Below are 26,531 nucleotides of genomic sequence, written 5' to 3' on the forward strand. Positions count from 1 at the left end.
AAAGAACTCTTACTGATTTGGTGAAATTGCTTTTCTTGGTCATATCGTTTGTTCTCAAAGCCTAATTTCGACTTTCTAGTTATACAAGACACTGATCTCAAAGAAGCTTTAAAATCAATGTGAAAAAAAAAGTATATGAACGATTCGAAAAGCAGCTGAGTTGAAAATTTAGCTTACACGTATAACTGGTTAATTTTCACAGGGCACACTAAGTTTTATAGACAGGTTCAAAATTAAAAATATCTCACTCGGCTTCGGTTCAAAGTAAAATTGAACAGTCCATGTCAAGACTGATTACTGCTTAGCATCGATCGCTATTGTTTTATTTCAACTCTATTGGTAGCCTCGAAGGATAATTACTTTTTTAGAAATCGGAAATACTTCTATGTTGGTATTCATCTTTTCAGGAAAGCACGTGTTCACGGATAAACTTTTTATTAATCTCAGCTCGGCATTGTCCACGTACTTTTACCGGAAATCCTCGACTTTTAATATTTGATATTATCACGCTTTCTTCGCGTCTTCTCGCTAACAAATCCATCGCGAATTAGCGAATTAAGGTTGTTCCGGAGGGTTTTCACTGTAACAATAGCGATGAATAAACTCTCTGTAGGGCGTGCAGTTTGTTTTTATTTTAAGTCGTGATTCGCGCCTTCTTTTCAACAGTAGACAAGGTAAAGTAATTATTAGGAAGCCAACTGAACGCGTCTTATTTCAAAGGACATGTAAACAGAAAAAAAAAAAGAAATGATCCTTTGTTGTTCTCAAGTTTTCAATAGATGTAATTACTCACATTATATTGAGATTCCCTCTGTGCGTGCGGGCAATACACAACTCCAGCGTGCTGTATATCAACTCAGTCTGAAAAACTGATGTGATGCATGTAAAACCGCTAGCTGATTTTCACCTAGGAACGAGATAAATGCAATATCGTTGAATAAATGTTATGTATTATTTAAAGTGTAAAGTAATATTCTCTTGGAAGATTACTCTGTGGTATTTGTAAATTTGACTGCCGTCGGAGAGTCTGCTAACTTAGATTACCGCTGGCTTTGCCCGACTACGCGATCAATTTGCCACTCTTAGTAAATGTATTTAGGTTTGGGTAAAATATTACTTTTTGGTCTCATAAAAATATTTGCGTTTGATAGGCTTTAAAGAAAAGAAGAATTATCTTTTCTCTGCCATCTTGCGTTATTTTTTTAAGTGGAATATCCAATAATTTAGTTGATCAAGAATGTTGTATTGGGCACGAGAAAGGGGGGTCGAGAAAAGTTGAAAGCCTAGAGAAAGTGTTACTGCTCTCCTCTCTTTAGCTAAACGTTTCTTGAGGTTAATTGAAAACTCGTGATAATTTCCAACCCATAAACTTCCTAATTGTTTTATAGTCATCTAAAGATTCCAAACGAATCTAATTATACCAAAAAAATTCATTTAAAAGGCCCTGAAGTTTATAAAGGCACGATTTTTCAAGGATTTTGCCTCATATTTCTTTGTGGAATCGATTCAATTCGAACGGTGCAAAAAGCAGCTTGGAATGTCAAGCAAAGACGAAACAGTGCGGTTAAATATATTAATTACAAGGAACTGATTAGACAATTGACATGACAAAACAATCCGTTGTCAGTAAAAGGAATTATTTAATGCTCATTCCTTGTGGTTATGAGCAATAATTGACCTTGAAGTCAATGTGAAGACTTATTTCACGAAGGGCGAGTCCGCAGTCGGTGTATGCTTTGAATATCGACTCATGTTCTCTTGACATCGAGCAATTCAGTTAGAATTATAACTCAGTTTTGTGAAGGTTTTCTGTGATTTCTAAGGATAACCGGCATCTACTTCCAGCTATTTCTCCTAACAACACAATATGTCATATATTGTGTTGTTAGGAGAGTGAGAATGAGACAGGCCGGGAGAGGATCAAGGAAAGCGTAAAATTGTGATGATTATATAAACCGTGTTGAAAGCTAAAGAAACGATTAAGAAAATAAGGAACCGTGACTGTTCACTGGACCTGCTGCCTGCTCAGAGAACAGTACGTCTCAAAACTCGAGTCAGCTCCAATAAATATATCTAACTTATAATGACGGTCTTGAGAATTTACAAGTGGGTCACAAACTCACAATTGTCGATTCTTACTCGCTATTTTCCTTTTTATGAAGCTAAAATACAATTACGGACATGTATTCTTGGATGCTAGGCCGTAGCAGGTGTTTTACCCAAGGACACAACACCATGACACAGATAAGGTAGGCTTCTAATAGATCTCGATAATAATAAAAGGCTCATTTTTGGACTTCATCAGGAGTGACTGCAATCTTAACAGTTATTCGCAGGCAAGTTCTGATTGGTTGTTTGTGTTGTTTAAGTTTGTTGTGATTGGACAGAACAGTTGGGTTCTGGTTTTACAATACTCCATTAGCTACCTCTTTAAAAAGCTTTTGTCACTGTTTAACAACCAGTCTCCTGATAACAGTACGGTCCTGTAAAATAAAAAGGACATTGTAATTTCAAAGGTTGCTTTGAAGTTATTTTTTCAGCAATAAGATGGCCAAAAGCGAGGAGATAATAAGGGTAGTGCTGATTAAAATGAAAACAATGAAATGTTTTGCCCATTGAAGCAGCCTTTCAATGAATGCCCTATCTTCTCTAAAAAGCGACCTGAGACTTCAATTTAATTAACCTCAAAGACTCGTCTCTTATATAAAAGTGACGCGGGGATGTTCGTCGGCGAAAAAAGGAAGCCCTTAAGGGTATTGAACTGAACTTTGTAATTGGGCGTGGTACGCCTGAGGTGCCATTTCCAGCTTCTACGCTAAAATACTAAAAGGTTTTAGAATAATTCTAGCTGTAATCATTTTTAATCGTAAGCGTTACCAACACTTACACTTCGTAGAAAAAGAGATCTTTGGTGTGGAAGGAACGACAACACGATCCAATTAAACTGGGGGAGATTTTTGTGTCCTTTGAAGACAAATGCAATTAACGGATGCATTACGCTTGTAGCATTACCCGAACTAATTGTATTCAGTGAGCTAGTTAACATGCAAACTTTCTCAAAGTTCGTTTTCGTGGAGTCCAGTCAGACTTCCTCGCCTAGCAACTCGGTCACTCGTTACGCTTTTTCACCGCCATAACCGGGCGCCATAAAAGTCGTTTGTGGCAAGTCTAGGTACATCTATTGTACTCGGATCTTCTTCTGACAAGGTTTTAATCCAGAAACTGGATTTGACGCTTATTCTGTTCGTCTTACTTAATAGCGACCAACGATTTTGTTGAAATTAAATAATTTAAACTTTTTTTTCTTTTCTTTCTAGGCTGATCAAGCCAACACTCGACACCTGATTGAATTTCCGTAGCTACACTAGCGTGAAGGTCACACCGCAACAATTCTACTTCCTTTTCAGGCTGTGGCATCCGACCGTTCAATTTACCGCAATAATTCGATGTACCACCCGGGGCGCTAATTCACTTTTCGTAGTTCAAGGGAGGGCGCTTACTAGGCATGACTAGGGACAGAATACTTCCTTTTATTTTCTTTTTTTTTTATCTTTACAGATTGAAGGGTTAATAGCATTTGGCAGTCTTTTTAAAAGTTAATACCTTTCACAATTATGATGTTACTTCCTGGTGAGACAGCAGAATACTGATAGAATTCAATTCAGTTATTATAGGAAAAGCCAAATGATAGCGGTTGTGTACCAAGCTGGGGGGGGGGGGTAGGCGCTTATTATTGGTAGAGGGGGTATAGGAATTAGGGGGCTTATTGGAATATAGGGGCGTCTGTTAACAAAATGACACTCAAGGCAGGGGGCGGGGGAGGGGGGGGGTATTAGAGAGGGTGCACTTTTTGGAAAGAGGGCGCTAAATCGAATACAAACCTCACCATCTGAGAGGTTAACGTTATATTAAACCGTCATACCTTTTCTACGCTATACGACGTCGGCAGTCAACTGGTCAATTTGATTTAGTTTCGTCACTTAACTCAACCGTCACCTCCTGTCAACTGTCAACCATCTCTGCCGCATTCAGATACTGTAGGAGGTAAAATCAACCTTTCAATCTGCTTTTAGCCACACTCATCATTGCATGTTACCTTTACTGAACCTTTCAATAACCTTTAGCCACACTCCGCAGTTACGACCTACGGCTCCTACAGCAAGAACCCCATGTCATTAACCCGCTCTGCACATTCAGGAGTTTGTAAAAGTACCAAGAATCATCACCCACCACTTAGCCGCGCGCTGCACGCTCTTTTTGAACAAAACATATCACGTGGTACAATATCAGACGATATACCCCGTACGATTTATTGGCGAGAACAAAGTAAAGGAAGAACGGCAAATTTGCAAATCTTTTAGTCGCAATATAAAGTAATCAGCATTTTTGCTTGCTGGCCTTATTTTGTCCTTCGAATGTTTAGTTTTATCAACTGGCCACCATGAACAGATTGAAGTGTTGACGTTTCAGACAATTTACCTAATTAATTCAGTTGATATGACCAAACATTCGTTTCCACCCCTCCATCGACGTAGCAGCGCAGTTTCTTTAGAAACTAACCCCCCCCCCTCCCCAGCTAGTCTTTTTGTTATTTAGTCTTAATTTTTCCCGTTTTATAAATTAATCAGAAGGCAATAGAGCTGCATCTACCTCTTTCGGGGTTGCTGGTTTATAAAATGATAAGGCTCCTGTTTCTGAAAAAAATATCCTTAAAATTTTACAGTTCCTTGTTCGGTGAAAGGTTATTAATTTAGGTAATTGAGAGTAAGTAAGGAATGGACTCGAGTAATGAGATTGGCTATTAACGGTATTACCGTCGCAAAACTTGAATGCTCCTCAGCCTAGTACGCGCATTTTAGAACACAGTAACCTCAATCTCTTATACAACATATTTTTTGTTAACAAGTCACTGAGTGGCATTTGAGGCCTGGGATCCATTTCTCAAACGTCCAGGGCCCATATTCATTTAGCCCAGGAGTTAAGATGTATCCTAAGTACTGTTTATTAACGGTAGACTGTTATTGTCAACTACGAGAGCAGCGGCAGCCGCTGTTTATCGCCTTTATTAACCTCACGAAGGCCTTCGATCTTGTGAGTCATGACGTCTTGTTCCGGATCCTAGCCAAGATCGGATTCCCGCCCAAGCTCCTCAGTGTGATTCAGTCGTTCCACATTGACATGAAGGGTGTTATGCAGTTTGACGACAGCTCTTTAGAGGCCTTCAGCATTCTCAGCGGCGTAAAGTAGGGGCGTGTGATCGCCCCGACCCTGTTTGGCATTTCTTTTGCTGTCATGTTTAAGCATGCCTTTGGCCCATCCACAGAGGACGTCTATCTCTATATCAGATCGGATGGGAAGTTGTTCAACCTCTCCGGGCTAAGCTAAGACCAAAGTTTGTGAGACAACCATCAGGGATATGCTCTTTGCAGAAGAGGCAGCCTTAGTCACTCACACCGAGCAGCAGCTACAGAGCATCATGGACAGCTTCTCACCTGCCAGCCGGGACTTAAGCATGACCATCAGCATAAAAAAGACTAACATGTGCCAAGGAGTCAAGCATCCGCCGGAAATCACAGTCAGTAACAAAAAGTTGGAGGTTGTAAACGAATTCACATATCTGGGCTCAACAGTGTCAGTCGATCTCGCTCTGGATACTGAGACCGACAGGCACATCGGGCGAGCAGCCTCTCCCTTTGCCAGTTTGCTCAAATGAGTCTGGGAAAACGGCAAGCTGACCATCCATATGAAGGTGGCCGTATACAGAGCGTCCTCGGCACCCTCCTCTATGGCAGCGAGTCTTGGACTCCTTACTCCAGACAGGAAAAGAGACTGAACGCATTCCATCTGCGAAATCTATGGCACATCATCGGCATCAAGTGGTCTTACCGCGTGACAAACACCGAGGTCCTCGCCCAAACTGGAATCCAGAACCTCTACACCCCAGCTTCTCCAACAGCGCAGCCTCCGCTGGCTTGAACTTGTTCACGGCATGGCAGATAGAAGGATCCCAAAGGACCCGCTCTATAGTGAACCCGCCACATGTAAGAGAGCTTGTGGATGCCCACATCTACGTTTCAGGGACGTCTGCAAAGGATACCTGAAGTCAACGGACATTGACATCGAAAGTTGGGAGGAGCTGGCCTCTGACCGGGTCAGGTGGATACAAGAGTTACGCAAGGATCTCGACAGATTGGAGGCTAAGGAAAGGCGGGCAGCTGAAGACAAAATGGTCTCGGGGAAAGAACAGCCAGATGGCAGCCCACCAGGACACTCCCTTCAGGTGCAACCTGTGCGAAAGAGATGAAGATCTCACCAATGATGATAACAGGGTCATAACAGACCACAACAAATAAGGAATTGAAAGAGAAGTACCGCTCTTTTCTTTCCTTTCTCTTATCAGTATGGAGTGGCCTCGGCCATAAGATGTGCTATCAAGTCTCAAATCACATGATGACAAAGATCAGGAAAATTCAGTACAAAAACTGACTGCTGCTACCAATCCAACCAATCCAGCCTGATTAATAAAAATTTACTCGCTTTCAAAAGGCGTTTATTTTAATAAACAAGAAATTCTACTATAGAAGGGATGGAACCTCCCTCATTTTAAAGAACACATGGCTACATGCAGGCTAAAATTCCGAAATAAATCAGAATTGGAGGAATTTACGGAACTATTGACTCAGACAATAAGACGAAACAAGCTCTTGTGTTGACAGTATCGGATTACTTTGATCATCATTGGATACAACTCATGTCGCATCTAGATGTTTCTTGAACGGAAAGTCAAGTAAATTTCCATATCAAGGTTCATAAGAAAAAAAAATCAGTTTCAAGGGAAACGAAAGGCGCAGAGAAGACAGTAAACAATAGACCTTTATCACACTGCGGCCATGTTGAATCTCAGGAGAATAAAAAGCCGAATCCTACCCACAAACGTTTAATACCAATTTAACCACAACTGCTCTTTCTGCAGCGGCTCCTCAGAAAACCAAGCCCATGCACCTATTTTGGCTCTGTCCAAAGGTTTCTCTTTCTTGGGATAATTTGGTTGAAAGGCTAGAGCGGTTCAAGTAAATACCAAGAAACTATTCAAAGAATGTGGCTATTTTATTGGGTCTGTCCGAGAATCTCTCTCCGTGCTGGTTCTCAATCAAGCTGAGGACTGTATCTGTCGTTTTATAAATTCGTTTATTCCGTCAAACACTTCTTTACACTCGCAATTCTATTCCATTCTGAGGCTTAACCTCTTACAACAATGTCTTATAGATAGGGAAATACAAAAATGTGCGGTTACAAACTCTAATTGCTGCGGTTACAAAACTTTCGCTGTTTACAGTCGTTCTTTGTTTTACAATTCAAAGTACGTGATATACCCTAGACGTACATCTGTCATGCGCAATTCGTGACGTTACAGCGAATAAAAAACATTGCGTGTTATGATACTAAAATAAACTATTATAAATCTGACACAGGGTCTGAGGTTCGACAACTCCAGTTCCTCCCTTCAACTGAACTTGTGCTTTCTTTAATCAAGGTACTTCATATGGTGTTTCAGGGTAAACAAACTTGGTAAGATTCCACTTTTAAAAAGCTTCCTTCTGGTTCTCAAATCACAATTTCACGTTGAATCCTATAAATCTAGAGCAAATCAAAAGAAATAGCAGCCTCTCTTCCCTTTCCTCAATATTAATTGGCCAACGCTATAAAAAATTGAAGAAAGAAAATTTAGGGTCACATCTTTTTAAGCTTACTCCCCACTCCCTAGTACATTGAGGTAGCTTCCCAACTGTCCTTAAACACCTGATGTAAATATATTTTTTTCATCGCTGCCATCAAACTGTGTAAAGAAAACGGCTGTAGAAAACTGCTTAGCTTATGATAATGGTTTTTTTCTGTGGTAGTTTTTTCCTGTAAGCGCCTCTCTCGTCTGTATGTGTCGACTTTTTGTAATTAATGTTAGTTATGCGTGATGTAGTTGGTACTTGTTGATATTTTTGTAACACTGTTGGTTTTAAAAACAAAAACAAAAAACAGTTGCAAAAAAAAAAAAAAAAAGAAAGAAAAAAAAAAAAAAGAAAAAAAAAAATGCTCGTAGGTACGCAGCATCTTCCTGAAACTTAATTTGTTTGTATGTTTTTGTATCATCGGCAAACATGGCAACATGGCTCGTCAGGACCGAGTCGGGCAAGTTATTTACATAAATGAGAAATAACATCGGGCCAAAAATGGAGGCCTGAGGTATTCCGGAGCTGACAGGCAAACTATCAGAGGTTTCACCCAGCACTGTTACACGTTGGTAGCGACCCATCAAGAGCTAAACCACCACAAGAGGCTGCCTCCAAACCCGAACTCGTGAAACTTTTGCAGCAGGCAGCCATGGTTCACCTTATCGAAGGCCTTAGACATATCCATATGGATCATGTCCACCTGTTTTTCGTTGTCTAGTAAGGAGCCCACGTGGTCCAAAACTTCCATAAGGTTGGAGGTGCATTATTTCCCTCTAATAAATCCATTTTGTCGTAAATTTTTGTATTGTTTCAGATATTGTACATTTTATATATCACTGAACTTCTGGTGTTTTGACAGCTTTAGATTCAAATCGTTCTCTTGTTCTAGGCTCAGGGCAGTTCTACTACCTGTAAAATCAAATCTAAATGATACTTAGAGACTGTTATTAGCTAACCATTTCTCATTTCATTTCTAACCATCGTTTTATATAAAGAGAGTTTCGTTTTGAACTTATGGCTTTTCTGGCTTGTATTCATTTGAGAATTTTTCTAGGCTTTTTTATTTATTTATTTTATTTTATTTATTTTTGTCTTTCTGACTTCGCAAAACACTTCAGCTGCAAAAAAGTAACTTATTAGGAAAATCAAACGTAACTTCAGAAATAGATATACATATCGTATTTCTGCCTCACTCGTTTAAACTCCTTTTTACATTTCCTCAACAGCGCAACAGGTTTCTCTTTTCAGTCCAAAAACTAATTTAAAAAATAAGCGACCCCGCCAGGACTTGAACCTGGAATCTTCTGATCCGAAGTCAGACGCCTTGTCCATTAGGCCACGAGACCGATTATACAAATCTTACTTGTAGACCAAGCAATGAAATATTAAAGTGTAAAAACTTATTGCCACTTGTCAAAAAGCTGTCTTCCATATCTAAATGATAACATTAAGCAAAAATCATGATTACTGTATTGTTTCGTCGCTTCGGTGGTAAGACAATTTGGCAGCTTCTTCAAAATAAAGTGGTTTTGTAATGAACTTGGCTATAACAACACAAAATAATGCTTAAAGTTTATTGTAAAGACACCGGTCCGACATGGCCAGTGTTGTGTCTAAAATATTTGGTATGAAAAAGGACATCTCAGTGGGGCCTCTGGTGGAAATTGGGATTATATTTCAGGCACTTGTATTTAGAATTTTTAGAAAACCCAGCTTTCCGAATAACAAGAATGTGCCAACACTAAATTACCCTACACGGCAATGCTTTTCCGCGACTAATTTAAAAAAACTTTTTTCAAACACTTTGCATTAAGAACTGTTCTTGTATAATACCCCTGTGAGCCAAAAAATGTGGGATGCGACTAATTATCAGAGGATTCCAAGTTAAAGTCCAATAGCCTGTTTTTGGATTATTCAAGTCCGAAAACGGCGTTTGCAAATATAAATATAGCAATGAAAACGGAATTCTTAGTAAAGGCCCAAGTCCCAATGGATAAGGTGTCGAAAACAAACCATGCAGGGGATCGAGATTCGACTCAAGGTGGGATCGTAGATTTTTGTGATTTTTTCTATATCCTGGCCATGGGTTTATCATTACCAAATAATGAATTAAGGCCCGTTGTAAAACATCGTATTCTCAGAGAAGGCCCTGTGGCCCAATGGATAAGGCATCTGACTACGAATCAGGGGATTCCAGGTTCGAGTCCTGGCGGGGTCGTGCATTTTTTTTTCTGGTATGGCCAGAAAAAAAAACATTTTACATATCGTTGAATTTTTGGTGCTTTGACAGCTTTAGATTCAAATCGTTCTCTTGTTCTAGGCTCAGGGCAGTTCTACTGCCTGTAAAATCAAATTTAAATGATACTTAGAGACTGTTATTAGCTAACCATTTCTCATTTCATTTCTAACCATCGTTTTATATAAAGAGAGTTTCGTTTTGAACTTATGGCTTTTCTGGCTTGTATTCATTTGAGAATTTTTCTAGGCTTTTTTATTTATTTATTTATTTTATTTTATTTATTTTTGTCTTTCTGACTTCGCAAAACACTTCAGCTGCAAAAAAGTAACTTATTAGGCAAATAAAACGTAACTTCAGATATAGATATCATATTTCTGCCTCACTTGTTTAAACCCCTTTTAAATTTCCTCAACAATGGAACAGGTTTCTCTTTTCTCCCCAGATACTAATTCAAAAAAATAAGCGACCCCGCAAGGACTTGAACCTGGAATCTTCTGATCCGAAGTCAGACGCCTTATCCATTAGGCCACGAGGCCGAGACTCAATGCACTCTATTATACAAATCTTACTTGTAGCCCAAGCAATGAAATCTTAAAGTGGAAAAACTTATCGTCACTTGTCAAAAAGCTGTCTTTCATATCTAAATGATAACATTAAGCAAAAATCATGATTATTGTATTGTTTGGTCGCTTCCGTGGTAAGACAATTTGGCAGCTTCTTCAAAATAAAGTGGTTTTGTAATGAACTTGGCTATACCAACACAAAATAATGCTTAGAGTTTATTGTAAAGACACCGGTCCGACATGGCCAGTGTTTTGTCTAAAATATTTGGTATGAAAAAGGACATCTCAGTGGGGCCTCTGGTGGAAATTGGGATTATATTTCAGGCACTTGTATTTAGAATTTTTACTCCGGCAACCCAGCTTTTCAACTAACAAGAATGTGCCAACACTAAATTACCCTACACTGCAATGCCTTTCCGCGACTAATTTAAAAACCTTTTCAAACACTTTGCATTGAGAACTGCTCTTGTATAATATCTCCGTGAGCCAAAAAATGTGGGATGCAACTAATTATCAGAGGATTCCAAGTTAGAGTCCAATTCTCGGTTTTCAGTGTCACGCCATTGAAAAAAAATCGAAACCATTCCATGACTGAAGTCAAGAAATTGACATGGTATAGAGGATAAATAAATAAAGCATCTGTCCAAGTGTCAGGTCTGTGCGGCATTCCGTACTCGAGTTATTTAACAAAATGTTCCACATAAATTTATAGAGCTTAGTATGGAGACGCCATGTTCGTGTCCCTCTGAGGGGCACGAACATGGCGGCCAGAAATAGGAAAAAACATCTGGAGTTCACTTTTACCAGAAAAAAGGTTTGTTTGCCCTTGTGAATTTTCGAATGTTTAGATTAATATTTCTCCTCAAATTTAAATTGTTTAGAATGCTGAAAATCACCCGAAGAGTCGTTATTAAGATACGGAAAAGCTCTGTCACGGCCGTCCTCCTGATGTCACGCACGATGGAAACTCGAAAATTGAAACTGTTCTATTTTCAAAAGGAAGCACGACATCGAGCTAAGAAATTGTGAAAAGACATATTTTTAGGTAATCTTTCCTTGAATGAAGGTAAAAATTTTGTAGGCCTCCCAGTTTTGAATTCTACAATTTGGTGACGTCACGTGAAAACCAAGAATAGCCTGTTTTTGGATTATTCAAGTCCGAAAACGGCGTTTGCAAATATAAATATATGCAATGAAAACGGAATTCTTAGTGAAGACCCAAGTCCCAATGGATAAGGTGTCGAAAACAAACCAGGGGATCCAGATTCGACTGAAGGTGGGATCGTAGATTTTTCTGATTTTTTCTATACCCTGGCCATGAGTTTATCAATACCAAATAATGAATTAAGGCCCGTTGTAAAACATCGAATTCTCAGAGAAGGCCCCGTGGCCCAATGGATAAGGCATCTGACTACGAATCAGGGGATTCCAGGTTCGAGTCCTGGCGGGGTCATGTATTTTTTTTTCTGGTATTGCACATTTTACATATCGTTGAATTTCTGGTGCTTTGACAGCTTTAGATTCAAATCGTTCTCTTGTTCTAGGCTCAGGGCAGTTCTACTGCCTGTAAAATCAAATCTAAATGATAGTTAGAGACTGTTATTAGCTAACCATTTCTCATTTCATTTCTAACCATCGTTTTATATAAAGAGAGTTTCGTTTTGAACTTATGGCTTTTCTGGCTTGTATTCATTTGAGAATTTTTCTAGGCTTTTTTATTTATTTATTTTATTTTATTTATTTTTGTCTTTCTGACTTCGCAAAACACTTCAGCTGCAAAAAAGTAACTTATTAGGCAAATCAAACGTAACTTCAGATATAGATATCATATTTCTGCCTCACTTGTTTAAACCCCTTTTAAATTTCCTCAACAATGGAACAGGTTTCTCTTTTCTCCCCAGATACTAATTCAAAAAAATAAGCGACCCCGCAAGGACTTGAACCTGGAATCTTCTGATCCGAAGTCAGACGCCTTATCCATTAGGCCACGAGGCCGAGACTCAATGCACTCTATTATACAAATATTACTTGTAGACCAAGCAATGAAATATTAAAGTGTAAAAACTTATCGTCACTTGTCAAAAAGCTGTCTTCCATATCTAAATGATAACATTAAGCAAAAATCATGATTACTGTATTGTTTCGTCGCTTCGGTGGTAAGACAATTTGGCAGCTTCTTCAAAATAAAGTGGTTTTGTAATGAACTTGGCTATACCAAGACAAATAATGCTTAGAGTTTATTGTAAAGACACCGGTCCGACATGGCCAGTGTTTTGTCTAAAATATTTGGTATGAAAAAGGACATCTCAGTGGGGCCTCTGGTGGAAATTGGGATTATATTTCAGGCACTTGTATTTAGAATTTTTACTCCGGCAACCCAGCTTTTCAACTAACAAGAGTGCGCCAACACTAAATTACCCTACACTGCAATGCTTTTCCGCGACTAATTTAAAAAAACTTTTTTCAAACACTTTGCATTAAGAACTGTTCTTGTATAATACCCCTGTGAGCCAAAAAATTTGGGATGCAACTAATTATCAGAGGATTCCAAGTTAGAGTCCAATAGCCTGTTTTTGGAGTATTCAAGTCCGAAAACGGCGTTTGCAAATATAAATATATGCAATGAAAACGGAATTCTTAGTGAAGTCCCAAGTCCCAATGGATAAGGTGTCGAAAACAAACCAGGGGATCCAGATTCGACTGAAGGTGGGATCGTAGATTTTTCTGATTTTTTCTATATCCTGGCCATGGGTTTATCAATACCAAATAATGAAGTAAGGCCCGTTGTAAAACATGGAATTCTCAGTGAAGGCCCCGTGGCCCAATGGATAAGGCATCCGAGTACGAATCAGGGGATTCCAGGTTCGAGTCCTGGCCGGGTCGCGTATTTTTTTTTCTGGTATTGCACATTTTACATATCGTTGAATTTCTGGTGCTTTGACAGCTTTAGATTCAAATCGTTCTCTTGTTCTAGGCTCAGGGCAGTTCTACTGCCTGTAAAATCAAATTTAAATGATACTTAGAGACTGTTATTAGCTAACCATTTCTCATTTCATTTCTAACCATCGTTTTATATAAAAAGAGTTTCGTTTTGAACTTATGGCTTTTCTGGCTTGTATTCATTTGAGAATTTTTCTAGGCTTTTTTATTTATTTATTTTATTTCATTTATTTTTGTCTTTCTGACTTCGCAAAACACTTCAGCTGCAAAAAAGTAACTTATTAGGCAAATAAAACGTAACTGCAGAAATAGCTATACATATCATATTTCTGCCTCACTTGTTTAAACTCCTTCTTATATTTCCTCAACAGCGGAACAGACTTCTCTTTTTATTCCAAACCTTATTAAAAAAATAAGCGACCCCGCAAGGACTTGAACCTGGAATCTTCTGATCCGAAGTCAGACGCCTTATCCATTAGGCCACGAGGCCGAGAGACAACGTTTTCTATTATACAAATCTTACTTGTAGACCAAATGATGAAATGTTTAAGTAGACTGAAAACTTCTCGTCACTTGTTAAAAAACCTGTCGTCCATATCTAAATCATAACATTAAGCGTATAAGATGTTGTTTCGTAAGTACATGTATCATGATTGGTGTAGAGAGGGGGGGGGGGGGGGGAGGGGGTGTCATGGGCGAAAACCGATGCGAAGTAGGAGTTAAACAGATTGGCTATTTCCCGGGGATTTTCACCTGGGTCAGTGGATGCACTGGCTGATATTGGCGTCGAGACTCGATCAGGAATTGTATGCGATTTGGAATTTAATGTGGACCAAAAACGCTTTGGGTTTGTTGTGGTCGGAGTCAATGGAACCAAGAAACTTAACTGTTTTGCGCAAGTTCTTTAACTTTTCCCTCAGGTGGCTCGAGGGAGATAGTTTCAGTTTTTGTCTTATAGATTTCTTATTTCTTGATAGAATTAAGTATGGCACCAGACATCCAAGGTATGGGATTCCGTCCCTTAAGCCTCTTGGTCTGTGTATAGTCAGAGACCGCTACAAGAAACGTGTCTTTCCATTGATGCCAGTCAGTTTATATCGTCATTGGCTATGATCGAAGGGAGGTTAATTTTTGACAGAGCAAGTTATCTATTTAGAAACGTTCCAGCCAGTTAATCGTCTAATGTATCAGTTCCCAGCCAGCTCTATTCCAGCCTACAGAGCGGGATTTTAGTCGAGCGGCCCCATCAGGTACTCCTGACAAAATAATCTATTCAGAGGTAGTTTTAGAGCATGGTCCATTCTCTATTGAGCGGAGCTGTTTAAGAATAGAATAACCAGGACAGAGAGTAGCAGTGATCTCAAACTAACGACCCCCCAAAGTAGCACCCTCCGTACCAACTCAGTCTCGATTGGTTGATTTGGCTTCACGACGAAAGAGGTGATTTCTTGGGGGCAAAAGAGATATTCATATGAATATTAAATACCAATGAAAAACGTGCACTTAACAATTATTCTACGAGCGCGCGTTGAATGATAGAGCCAACGAGGTGCGTAGCGCCGAGTTGGTTATAATCATCTCATATCCAACAACCGTGAGTAGAATAATTGTTTTTAAACAATTAAAATTAAAGAAAAAAACAATCAAGAATTGAGAATGATGTATTAATCAGTAAATGACACAGGCATACTCGGAAAAAATCCGAGTGCTCCTCAGGAGTCGAACCTAAGACCTTCCGATTCGGATGCTCTACCACTGAGCTACAGGAGACTTGTGGGAGCTAAGGCCATTAAACGACGTTAGTGTGACAAACATCCTGCATACTGCTAGGATTGCTAGAATCCTTGCTACTATCCTACTAGAATCCCGCATACTGCTAGAATTGTTCAAGAATTGTTGCTAGATATTACTAATTTCACTTTGCAAGAACAACCAGAAGACAATTAAATGGTCGCCATTTCTCGGGTATGGTATTATGGCTCATATACCATGGCCGCTAAACCAATCAAATCCCTGGAATTGAATTATACAATGATCCAGTTTTTAATAATGCATCTGATTTGTGTGTGGAGAGCATGAGGCGAAAGTGGACTTGTTCAGATGATTGTAAAATGGGAGCGTGGAGTACGTGCGTGTATTTCATGTAGGATCTTCCTGTGAAAATGAATATTTTTTTCAAAAACGCAACGAGCTTCGGTTCCGCAGAACTACCTGAGCTACCATTTTGATTCACGTACTCGTTCTCCGTAACCAACCGAACAGAAGTGACCTTGAATAAGGCTAAGATAAACTGATCAGGGAATAATGAAACCATGGACTATTGAAACACCATTGGGAAAACACTTAAGTAGATCAGCAAATGAGCAAACAAAACTTCAAACTTTGCCTAGAGAAAAAGTGCGCGAACTCGTTTGTCGCAGAAAAGGGAAGCCAAACTGTACTTGAGTAGCAACCATGTATCTTAGCAACGAAGACGATAACGGCAACGAGAACGCCACGAATCAATAGGTTTAATGAGAAAAAGCAATCGCTTTGATCGTGCACAGTAACAGTTTTTCCCGACGCATTTCTTTGCCGTCCTCTGCAAAAAAAAAAAAACAAAACAAAAAAAATAAAAAAATAAAAAAATAAATAATTAAATAAATAAATAAATAAAAAAACTAACTGAAATGACCAAATTCAAAGTTTTGTGAAGAGCGTGAGCACATGACGGTGACGTTTTCATTCTCTTTCTTAACTTGAACACCGTTTCAGGAATTTAGAGCCCGGGTTTTCTAACCACATTGTTCATGTTATGCGAGTTGAAATAATCGCGAAATGGCTCAAAAATGCGAAGCGGCGTTTCTATTGGCGTCGCCACATCGCCGCGCTGCTTAAGTTACCCAATTTCCCAATGTGACGTTTGCGGACTCACCCAAGAGAAAGTTTTTCATGTGATGAATACAGTTGAACCTACCATAGCGCGAACACCAAAATTTTACGAAAATCAGTGTTCTTCAGTGGAGAAGTGGTTGGTTATGAGAGGTTTGATTAAGAAGAAAGAACAGTAAAGCAAAGAAATTTTGGTTAACACTGTGAGCGGGAGGCTTCAACTGTCAACTCTGCAGTGTATGTTTAAGTGTTAAGTGAACCCATGAAATTCCCATTAAGCTTTAGCCCTAGTAAGGAAATGAGGCAAAAATAAAAATCTTTGACCTCGGTGAGGATCGAACCATTTGTGTCACTAGGAAAGTTTGAATGTATGTATGTAAGAACTTTATAGTGTTTAGGTATAAGCACCCGCCCGAGAGCACTTTATCGATCGGTTGCCGTAAGAAAGTTTTAAAATTTTTCATAACTAGTTATAGGAAACTTGTATCCTATGAATAATGCACCAATGCATAAGAATTTCGTGTGAAACAAAATTAATAAGAATTTTTCCTTTACTTGACTTGTTAGCTTGTCTTTCATTACGTGATCTACTAGGAATTATGATTGTTTTCGTTTTCTGTAAAACGCCTTAACTTATTGATTGAAATCCGTATTTCTCTGTTACAAGAACTCGTGATTTTTTTTTTCAGCGGATATTTCCTATAAAAAGAAACAGAAAGCATTTTCTTGATCCGCGTGTTTGTTGAGTAATTAAAACAAACAGGAGAGAAACAGCTTTGGACTGACCAAAACACTCGCTTTAGGTTGTGTTTCCACAATAGTTCCTCCTAGTTGTACCAAATTTCTCCTCGTTTATTAACACTCAGTTGTTTAAAATTACTTTGTTCTTGAGAATCCTTATTTTATATTTCGTGAGAGACTAGCAGTTAATATTAAAGAGAGAAACCAACCTTTGACGACAAACTCGCCCCCAAAGCGATTCATCAAATACGGAGGTAAGAATTTTCAGCAAATTTCTCAATGAAAATATTAAGAGATCTGAAATATTAATTCACAAGCTCACGCCATCACCGACTTTCTAAAATTAGCGGACACACGCTTGGTTAGCGTTGATAATAATAATAAGAATAAATAGATAATAGATAAATAGATAAATTAATTAGTTGGCAGTGACTCGTCTAAGCAAGCAAAAAAGAACAAATTCTAGTTGTAATGAAGTTCTCTTTATCTCAGTAGCTGTTTGACCGGAAGTTTCGTCTAAACGTTGTTGTAGGAACATTTGTTGGTTAAACAATGTTAAAACGTTTAGCATCCCATGTTATATGACGTTTGACAAACTCTTTTGTTGCATGAATATTGGTGTGATGTTTAAAAATGACGCTTTAATAACCGCGTTTAACATTGTTCTACAACAAATGTTGTGCAAAGTTGTTCGGGAACGTTTAGAGAGGCGGTTTTAGAAGTTGCAGAGGATTAAACCTCCCATCTTAACACTGGCCTAAAAAAATGGGCAAATTTCCATGCAACTGTCACTCGAGACAATATCATCAGCTTGCCAGAAAGAGTTAATGTGAACAGTATATTAAATCGTTATTTACAATCGTGGCTAAAAATAGTCTTTGTCTTTGCATGGCAAAATCAACTTGTAGACTTGTGTTGGGAAATAAAGAGGTGAGTGAGCATTGGAACTAAGTTCTGCTCTTGTTGATTTTTTTTTCAAACGACTTTTTTTGTGTTCGCAAATGAAGTCGATATGTTAACATTAATCAAACTTGTGTGGTTTACTTTTAACGCCAGAGTTTATAGAAAGAATTTCGATCAAACTAGGAGCAGGAATTCTGTGCGGGTTTGTCGTGAAAGCACGAGTTTGTTACAATGTAACATATTGTAATCTTAACCAATACAATTCACTTAGCATGTAAACAAGTTAGACAAACTCGAACGAAGGAAAAATCACCATTTAGTAGAGCAAATGGTATCAGCCTCGAGAAACAATCTCTCCTACACCTCTCTTATACCTAGAGGGAGGTGTAGAACTTGCTAGCACGTTAGGATAACACGGATCATTCGCGTGCGCTATTTAGCTCAACTACTATATAAGGCCGAGGTGCATCTCTCGACTCTCTCGATTCAGGTACTTGTCCAACAGTAAGCACTTTACTGAAATAAGGTTTTAACATAACTTAAAAGGCGGAATATAATTGACAATGGCCTAACCCACATGGTTAAAACTTGAAAATATCGGACTTGATAGCCGCTTTGGTGTGCAAGAAACAAGTTTCTCTTGGTTTTTCAGGGTCGTAGCCAGAAAAAAATAAGGACTGAGGCAATATCCATGGTTGAATTCCCCGCCCAGCAATTTAGGGTCTTTATGATGATTACGTTTAAGCAAAACACTGGGATCAAACCTTATTTGACAAAAATTCCGCTAAGAGCCCTTAAGGCCATCTAGATCTAGAGATCGAGGTGACTTTTTTTTTTGGGGGGGGGGGGGGGGTACTTAAATGCTACTTTAGGGGCTCTGTGTTCTTGTATGCGGCTGTTTAATGTGTTTGTTGGCGGTTTGTTTCTTTAGGAAGGCCTTAGATAACAATCACCTAAACCAGGTTTGCCTGACCAGAGGTTTCGTGAAAAGAAGGGTTTATTGGGGGCGGCTCAGTCTCTCAGGCTCATAAAACCTGGTCTCGGCCGTTCTCATTTGAGGGTTTTCGTTTCTAAATGACAACAAAGTTAGGTGTTAAATGCCAGCGCGATTCGCCCCTGCCCACTGGCATCCCACCGCTGTAGAGGCTCGAGCGGGTCCACAGGGATTTCGCTGTGGACATAGGCTAATGCAAGGCCATTCAGCCTGTTAGAGCCCATCGATGAACGGCACCAGGTCTTCAACCTGCGGAGAGCGCTTAAGCTGGGCTCGCTCGAACAGCTTCCTGTACTTAGTGGCGCTGCCGCCTGTCCGGTTTTTGCCTCTACAACTTTTTTCCCACCATCTCCGGTGGCTTCTTCACTGACACCACCGTCTCTACTAGATGGAATGAAAGACAAAGTTGCTTCGCTGAATACTAGTAATGCCAAAACAAGGTTAAATTTTGGTTCGATTATTGAGAAGAACTGAAAACATGTTATGAAAGCAATTACTTTCCGCTTTCTTTGAAAAAAGCTGTTGATAGAACGCTGCATTTTGATAGATTTTTCTCACTCAGATCAGAGAAGACAGAAGACTCGAGAAATGGCGGAAAAACACAAAAAAAGAAGGCAGTTTTCTGTGGGAAGCCGCTGCCTAGTTAGCATGAATTTTTGCTTAATTTTTCTCATCCGTAATTCAGGGCACTGCCTGATTCGCGTTATCATTCAACATAATATCATGTTGCGTTAACATTTCTTTTTTTTACTTATTTAACTGTTTGTGAATTTGTCAACAATGACTGAGGCAAGTGCCTCGGTTTGCCTCATACTGGCTACGGCCCTGTTTTTAGCATGTCCACTTAGCGCTCAAAATACTTGTAATATTCTTCCGCTATGGATACTATTAGCAACCCTCTTGGCAACATGGCGTTAATAGCTACGAATATTAATTAATCAAAAGAGTGTAGCCCCAGCAAATAATCAAAAGACGAGCTTGTGCGTGGCAACACTTTACAGCTAATTACATGCGCTGAATAATAAAACAGCGATGATACATTGTACATTGTTTACTTCTAAAATAAACGTCAGAGTTTTAAGATTTACGCCATGGTTACCCAAGGGCGTGTTTGTAAATGTGCCAAGTTTTTCTCATTATCGTCAAGTATTGAGTGTAGAAGCATGTCACATTCTTTTGAAAGCAGGTTAAACATCTCTCATACTCCAGGTGGACCGCTTTGTTTTGGATAATTAACGCCCCCGCCACGTGCTGTGGAATAACAAAGCCTGTCTTACCGAGCACACTTCGGGCGTACTTTGCGGTGACCCACGTTCACTCTGCTCAAATTTTTTTTTCTGGCCAGCCAAGAATAATTCTTTCGCTGTAAACTTTGGCATTATTGACGTCAAAAACTCTTAATATGCTGTTATGTGACTCCAAACTGCTTGTTAAAATACAACCGAACGTTAAACTCAGGGTTTAATAAAGAAGTGCTTGAAGCAAAGAAATACTAATGAAGGTTAACAAATCTTGCCTCCGGGCTACAAAGCTTGGATGAATGAAACCAACTGACTTGCTGTTGTTTCGAAGGCTTAAGACTCGCTCAAGCGCGAACAAGCCATTGTTGAGTTGCACTGAGGGGTTGGCCAGCATTATTCCCGTGAACCAATCAAACCCACGGCCTCGCAGATTTATTTATCCAACGAGTGTATTGTGACGAACAAAGAACTGATATTATTGCTGTGAATAAAAACGCCTTGGAGATTCATGAAAGAGCCATTGTTATAGTCTCATAAACTTTATTTATATATTGCCTTGTAGGAACTATCTGACTGGATTTCGGGGCTGGTATATACAAGCGGTCTCTTGTACAGCATACAGAAAATATTAAACACAATGTCACAATCAGCACGGAACTTGCTTGTTAATGCTTCAATGTCCTTTTAGAATCCATTTATAGAACACAGAGGTTATTTACATGATCTGTATTCAAGAGTCATTCTTAAAACGCAACGCTGCCTAAAGAACTCTTACTTCTTGTACATACGCATTTTCTAACTGGCTGAATACATAATTACGTTCGTTGAAACTCGTTCGGTATACAGTGGGTTGAAAACAACGCACTTCCTTTCGGGAAGAATTGACAAACATCAAACCTAAATAACAAGAACAATTCCTGGTCGAATATTACTGATCAAACCTTGATCAACTCGATGTTGATCTTTTTTAATGCCAGTAGTTTTCCATGCAATTGCGCTCGATATGGAGGGCCATGTGGTAAACACGTGTTCCTTTTTTTGTACTTCCAAGTTCCATCCAGACCAAAAGTGTCATTGCATTCGGCATTTCTACAGAGTCGCGACATTGTCAACTGCAAATAATGTTCACAGAACGTGACAGGAAATTTCTACAAATTATAACCGAGCGAAACGGAGAGCGCAGCTCAGCCCTTTCACCAATCGCTCTCCGTCCGCTACCTCGACGGGTTTAATTTAATTTTATACAAACTTTGTACAAACTTATGTTACATTCGCAGGCTGCATAGTGAAGGCATGTTTGCTCTCCATCTTTGTAGGTATGTCTTTTGACATTTGTTCGTCATTGTAGATTTTGTTCTTTATTGTTTATGAACAGAGCTGTGAGCGTGCATCAAGGGTTCGTTTCATTCTGTTTGTGTGTATATCTCTTACATTTGCAAGACCGAACGACTCGCACTCTATATTTTCTTTTTGTGCCATCGTTGCAGTGAACGGTCACTTTTTTACTTCTGACCTGATCTGCGACGCAACGCCACTCTCTTTTTCGACCACTGATAATTTTGGAATATTCCGGAAACCATGGAAGTTCATCCATCGGCAGGCATTTGCCGTCGCAAATTGTATCCCGGATCGGTCGCCGGCTTGTGCAAAAGCCATTCGACACATATCTGCGAATCCGGATTCCTTGACATCCGAGGTTGAGAATGCCTGCGAAGCAACAATACACAAAATTGATCAACAACTGATTTTTCATCGCAGTCCTACCCAGTCATGGCGAAAGACACGCACCACAACAGCCTGAATGAAAACTTCTGCAAGAAAAGATTCAATGGGTAAACAGCTCAGAATTACGTGAACTCACACACACATACACTAACACAGATAATACAATGTTAATATCGGTTCAAATCACCTGACGTTTTTTGTGGCTGCTCTAATTCCAAGTCTGTTTCCTCAGGTGCTGTTGTGGGGCCAGCTGTGCTGTTGGTTGTTACACGCGGGGTCGATTCTGTGGACGGTTCGTTTAGCTCGTTTTGGCGGGCAACACTTCTATGCCAACACATGCAAACGAGAGCCAACATGATAAAATTCCGATGCCAACACGTTGTAACTAAAGTCATTATGCGTCCGGGAAATTCTTGCGGAAGAGAACGCCTCGAAGAGGGAGTTTTAGGTTACGAAACAAAACTTTCCGTGTGCAGTGGTTGGCTGTTGAACAACTGGGAGGCAAGTTACAAATGTCAATAACACGGGATATGGCGCCACTTGTGACATCAGTTGTGCTTGAGCGACCAATCGAATAGCCGTGCTTTTATAATAGCGCGTTCCCGCGAATGAACACAAACGAACTAGGCCAAATGAAAACAACCATAACAATGAATTGTATAGTATTAAGGAAGTAAAAACAACGCAATACACACCCCAACACTTCTATTTTAGACAGCTATTAAAATCCACGTGAAAACAGAGAGGAAAATTTGTTTAACGTGCGGCAGCCACGCTCCTATTGGCTTTATGTAAATGCCGCACGATCGAAGGTAAGCACTGCTAGTATTCGTTTCCGGAGTTCTCTTACAATTTTATTACACGCATGCTATTAGCAAACAATAGCGAACAAACATCATTTAAATGTCTACAAACGTTTCACGATTTTCACGTTATTTCAGAAGGATTAGTTGAGGCTTTAGGGGATAATAACGATTTCTCGCTGAGCACGTTGCAAAATAGAATGAAAGAAGGCGGCGAAAATTCCAGAAGAAAGTTTACAACTTGTCACAGAAACGTTCTTTATTTAGAGAGTTCTTCCGTAGAGAAGTTGTACTGGAAACTATGAGTTCAGCGAGTCTCGAAGTGAAGCGAACATGCAGATATGCTGTCTACCACGCTTGAGGTAAAAAATGTCTCTTGAAACTGTAGTGGTACAAAAAAAAATAAAAAAAAAAAAAAAAAATAAAAAAATAATAATAATAATAATAAAAAATAAAAAACATTCTGCCTTCTATGGTACTTTCTCAGAGCCGTTGAGAAACATCCTCTTTTTTTGAAGTTTCTGACTTTATTAAACAGGAAAAAGACTTGGAAAGGCGCGATTTAGTTGAGTTGATTGGCAGTGAGATGGATGGTGGAGTGTCTTTGGACGCCGTTTTATATGCGACCAAGTCGAAGACGAGGCTTGGTTTATGTTCAAGTTTATATTCGCTGAAATAGGGAGTTGTTTACCAAAACAATAGGGAAATAGAAAATGATGCCAGTTTTAAAAAACATTTCTCTTTATTACTAATAATAGTTTCGCATATTAGAGAAAGTTTGAGGCTTTCAACCAAAGCCGTCTTACTCTCTTTTTTTATTAAGAAATACTTTTATTTTATTTTCAACATTTTCATGAAAGTACTGAAGCGCAACAATTGCCAAGGTTGACGTCAAACGCACTTGGCCTTATTTCAACAATATCATTAGTTTTATCAGCTGCCGCTAAAAACTTTTTATATTACTGTGTGTTTTGACCGGAAATGGGAATACCATTCAATGCCTCAAATTAGTACTTGTGAAGGACTTCCGAGTGTTTTAAAAACCCCTTTCAAACCGGAAATGGAATCGTACAACAAGAAAACTTCTGGTCACGTTATGAAAGCGGGCAAAACAACAAATCTTGCTCCGTCCCACTCCATTGTCTGGAGCGGAGATCAACACGTCTTAAGTAAACAAAAGAGGCTGTTGGCTCTATAAAATGTACAGGACAGCAACTTTACTATTTGTATGAACTAAAAAATACCTCGCGTACTTTCGTTTGGGGTTATACAAATTGTACAAAGTACTTAAAACAAGAATATCGTATCGTTTATTCTAAATTGCTTGAATCCTCAGAACAGTTTCCTAAGGTAGGAGAACGCCATAAAGAAGCCGACCTTCAGTCCGGGGACCGGACCAGAATGCTACAACATCCGACATATCAGTACTTCCTTCCGGTCTTTATTCAAGGCAGTGTTAAATCGTACAGTCATTTCGACATCAGCTCTAAGTACCAAATACTCCATATCATTGACAGCGGTTTCCTTGAAGAATATCGATACTTCGGCTAGAAATATCGCCTGCTTCGATCCCTTACGATACTGATCACGTGACCACTCACTTGAATATTTGAAGCCGGAAACCAATGTTTTTCCGTTTGTGTATATATGTGTTGTTGCACTGAGGTGAGCTCGAAGAAAGTATCACACAAAGTTGAAACACTGTTTCCAGGGTTGTGTGTTTTTGTATAATGTTTACAGACCATAAAGAGTTTTGAGAGTGTACGTGTAGGTCTTAAATAAAGTCATTTATTACAATACAATATCACAATATCGATATCGATATCAATATCGAAAAATGCCAAATATCGGTAAATATCGTACTCGTATCGGAACGATTTGAAAAAATGGTATCGGTCCAACCCTCAGGAGAATGTACCAGTTAGAGTGGTTTTCATTTGGTGTCGTAAAACCAAAGCCACGTCACTGTCTAACGCTGACCAACCACAACAGACGTAAACAGCGCAATGAAACAATCAGAACTCGAAGCAAATACAGATAACCGGTGCCAAGCGCGGGAAAACGCGTGAGAGCAAGTCATGCGAGTTGGTTTCTTATTGGCTTACAAATGGTGGTGCAAATTTTGCTAACCAATCATCACTGAGGAGAAGCAAACGCAAAATTACTTTCGAGTTCAGACACTGAAAACCGCTCAGAGAGTTGGAGCTAATTAATACGTCGAATTTCAAACCCGCAGAGTACAATTCAAGTGTCAAACGGCAGGAATCGCATCTGCCCCCTGTTCGAACCCCGCAAATATATCCCCGAAAGTGCACATTTTTTATCGTAGTGACGTCAAACCGCCCAACGTCCTAAAACGTTGTCTACAGCTCGAAGACTAACTTTTACACTTACTTTATAGTAAGTTGGGTTAAGTCTACTCGTAAATTGGCGTATTCTGCATACAGCAATGATCGTAAAAATCGCGTATTCTGCTCAAAAATTCAGATCCGACAACAAAATTCTGCTAGGTACAATACTACTTTGTGAAGCAAAACTGTGGCCATCTAAACTGATGGCTGATCGGGCTCGTCACAGAATTTTAATACCATTGAGTAGTTTTACGTTAAAATGGGCGCACTTTTTGCAATGCCGCTGTACTATGTTCAGCATCCAGGCACGTTTTAGCTTGTCATGGGAAACACAATCCTAGGTAGTTTGGATCTGTTCTGAATTTTACTGTTTTGTAAATATTTTGTCCCTGTTTTTTTCCGTATTTTGCTCAAATTTTTGCTCCAAATGCAGTATTCTGCCGGCAGAAAGCTCCCTTCTGCAGGTGACGAATTGTGCTCGAAATTCTGCCGGCAGAATTTATTCAGGTCATTTACGAACGTTTCTTCGCGCATGCAGTCGTCTTTCGTTGCCTCCTGCCTTCTTTTTTCTCTAAAATTTTGCTCGGCTTGCGGATCTTTTGGTCTCTCTCTTTCTCCAAGCCGAACATTGAATCAGTGTTGAAAAAATTGAATTTCTTTTACCAAATTGCCGAAGAAATTGTTGGGTTGGCCAATTTTCCCCCCTATTTTGCGGGGGGGAAATCATTGGTTTTCAGGGTATACCTTCAAGACATTTGCTTAGATTTAAACAACAATTTCCGCTGCAAAAACTGATAACATCACAAGTTGTATAACTGGCTAACCTCTAAATCGCGCATACTAACACCGAACGTAAACCCAATTTTACCGATAGAAAAACATTTGACCACTGATTTTGGTAAGAAAAAAGGCAACATTTCTAACAGTAAGATACGTATTTCTAATTCATGACAATGGCAATGCTTCACTGCCTCGATGAACCAACGTAAATATTTAAGGGTTCTTGCGGCCCGTGGTTTCACTGCCAAGTTTCGAACATTTTATGACGACTCTAAACGAGGATCCTAATTTGCCAGCTTATCCTTTAAAAACACGAGGAAAAATGAAAAATATGATACGTCAGAGGCGGTATAATGCACCGAGCAAACTTGGCCAATAACCCCAGCCTATTACCGACGGTCATCAAAAGCTTTATTTGTTCGTTTGCCTTTTGATCTCTCCAGATATTGTGGCCATTGCAGATGTCCAAGCCAAAGTCAATCATATTTGGTGCTTGGTGCAAAGGGTATACTTCACACCGATAACTAGTCGATAGGCGGGGTTAGGGTTCAGGCCTGATTAGAATTTAGTCTGCTTAGATTTCGGCCAAGCTTATGTTACAGGTTTGGTGTTTGGGTGGGTTACAGGCACGTCAGAGATTCGTCCTGCTACAC

General features: G+C 39.4%; 1 protein-coding gene and 6 non-coding genes across 7 annotated transcripts; 2 read left to right on the top strand and 5 right to left on the bottom strand.

Moving 5' to 3' along the window:
- Positions 1-9,000: 9,000 nt before the first annotated feature.
- Trnar-ucg (transfer RNA arginine (anticodon UCG)) lies at positions 9,001-9,073 on the bottom strand. The gene has a single exon. It is a non-coding gene; the product is annotated as a tRNA-Arg (tRNA).
- A 799-nt stretch (positions 9,074-9,872) lies between these two features.
- Trnar-acg (transfer RNA arginine (anticodon ACG)) lies at positions 9,873-9,945 on the top strand. Its single transcript has one exon. It is a non-coding gene; the product is annotated as a tRNA-Arg (tRNA).
- A 484-nt stretch (positions 9,946-10,429) lies between these two features.
- On the bottom strand, positions 10,430-10,502 carry Trnar-ucg (transfer RNA arginine (anticodon UCG)). Its single transcript has one exon. It is a non-coding gene; the product is annotated as a tRNA-Arg (tRNA).
- Positions 10,503-11,909: 1,407 nt separating this feature from the next.
- Trnar-acg (transfer RNA arginine (anticodon ACG)) lies at positions 11,910-11,982 on the top strand. Its single transcript has one exon. It is a non-coding gene; the product is annotated as a tRNA-Arg (tRNA).
- Positions 11,983-12,451: 469 nt separating this feature from the next.
- On the bottom strand, positions 12,452-12,524 carry Trnar-ucg (transfer RNA arginine (anticodon UCG)). The gene has a single exon. It is a non-coding gene; the product is annotated as a tRNA-Arg (tRNA).
- A 1,362-nt stretch (positions 12,525-13,886) lies between these two features.
- Trnar-ucg (transfer RNA arginine (anticodon UCG)) lies at positions 13,887-13,959 on the bottom strand. The gene has a single exon. It is a non-coding gene; the product is annotated as a tRNA-Arg (tRNA).
- Positions 13,960-20,739: 6,780 nt separating this feature from the next.
- Positions 20,740-22,674, bottom strand: LOC146455310 (sclerostin domain-containing protein 1-like). Its single transcript, XM_085094390.1, has 2 exons — positions 22,132-22,674; positions 20,740-21,926 (listed from the first exon to the last, which is right to left on the bottom strand). The coding sequence occupies exons 1-2, from the start codon at positions 22,337-22,339 to the stop codon at positions 21,610-21,612; spliced, it is 525 nt and encodes a 174-aa protein (XP_084950516.1). The 5' UTR covers positions 22,340-22,674; the 3' UTR covers positions 20,740-21,609.
- Positions 22,675-26,531: the final 3,857 nt, after the last annotated feature.

The sequence above is a fragment of the Pavona decussata genome, unplaced genomic scaffold (genome assembly GCF_977016875.1).
Source record: "Pavona decussata unplaced genomic scaffold, jaPavDecu1.1 SCAFFOLD_280, whole genome shotgun sequence".
Lineage (NCBI taxonomy): Eukaryota > Metazoa > Cnidaria > Anthozoa > Scleractinia > Agariciidae > Pavona > Pavona decussata.

What these genes read in the sequence shown, in the direction of transcription:
- LOC146455310 (XM_085094390.1), bottom strand. Translation starts at nt 22,339, where the DNA reads ATGACTTTAGTTACAACGTGTTGGCATCGGAATTTTATCATGTTGGCT. An exon ending in GCAGCCACAAAAAACGTCAG is followed by an intron (nt 21,927 to 22,131) that starts GTGATTTGAACC and finishes GTTGCTTCGCAG; the next exon opens with GCATTCTCAACCTCGGATGT.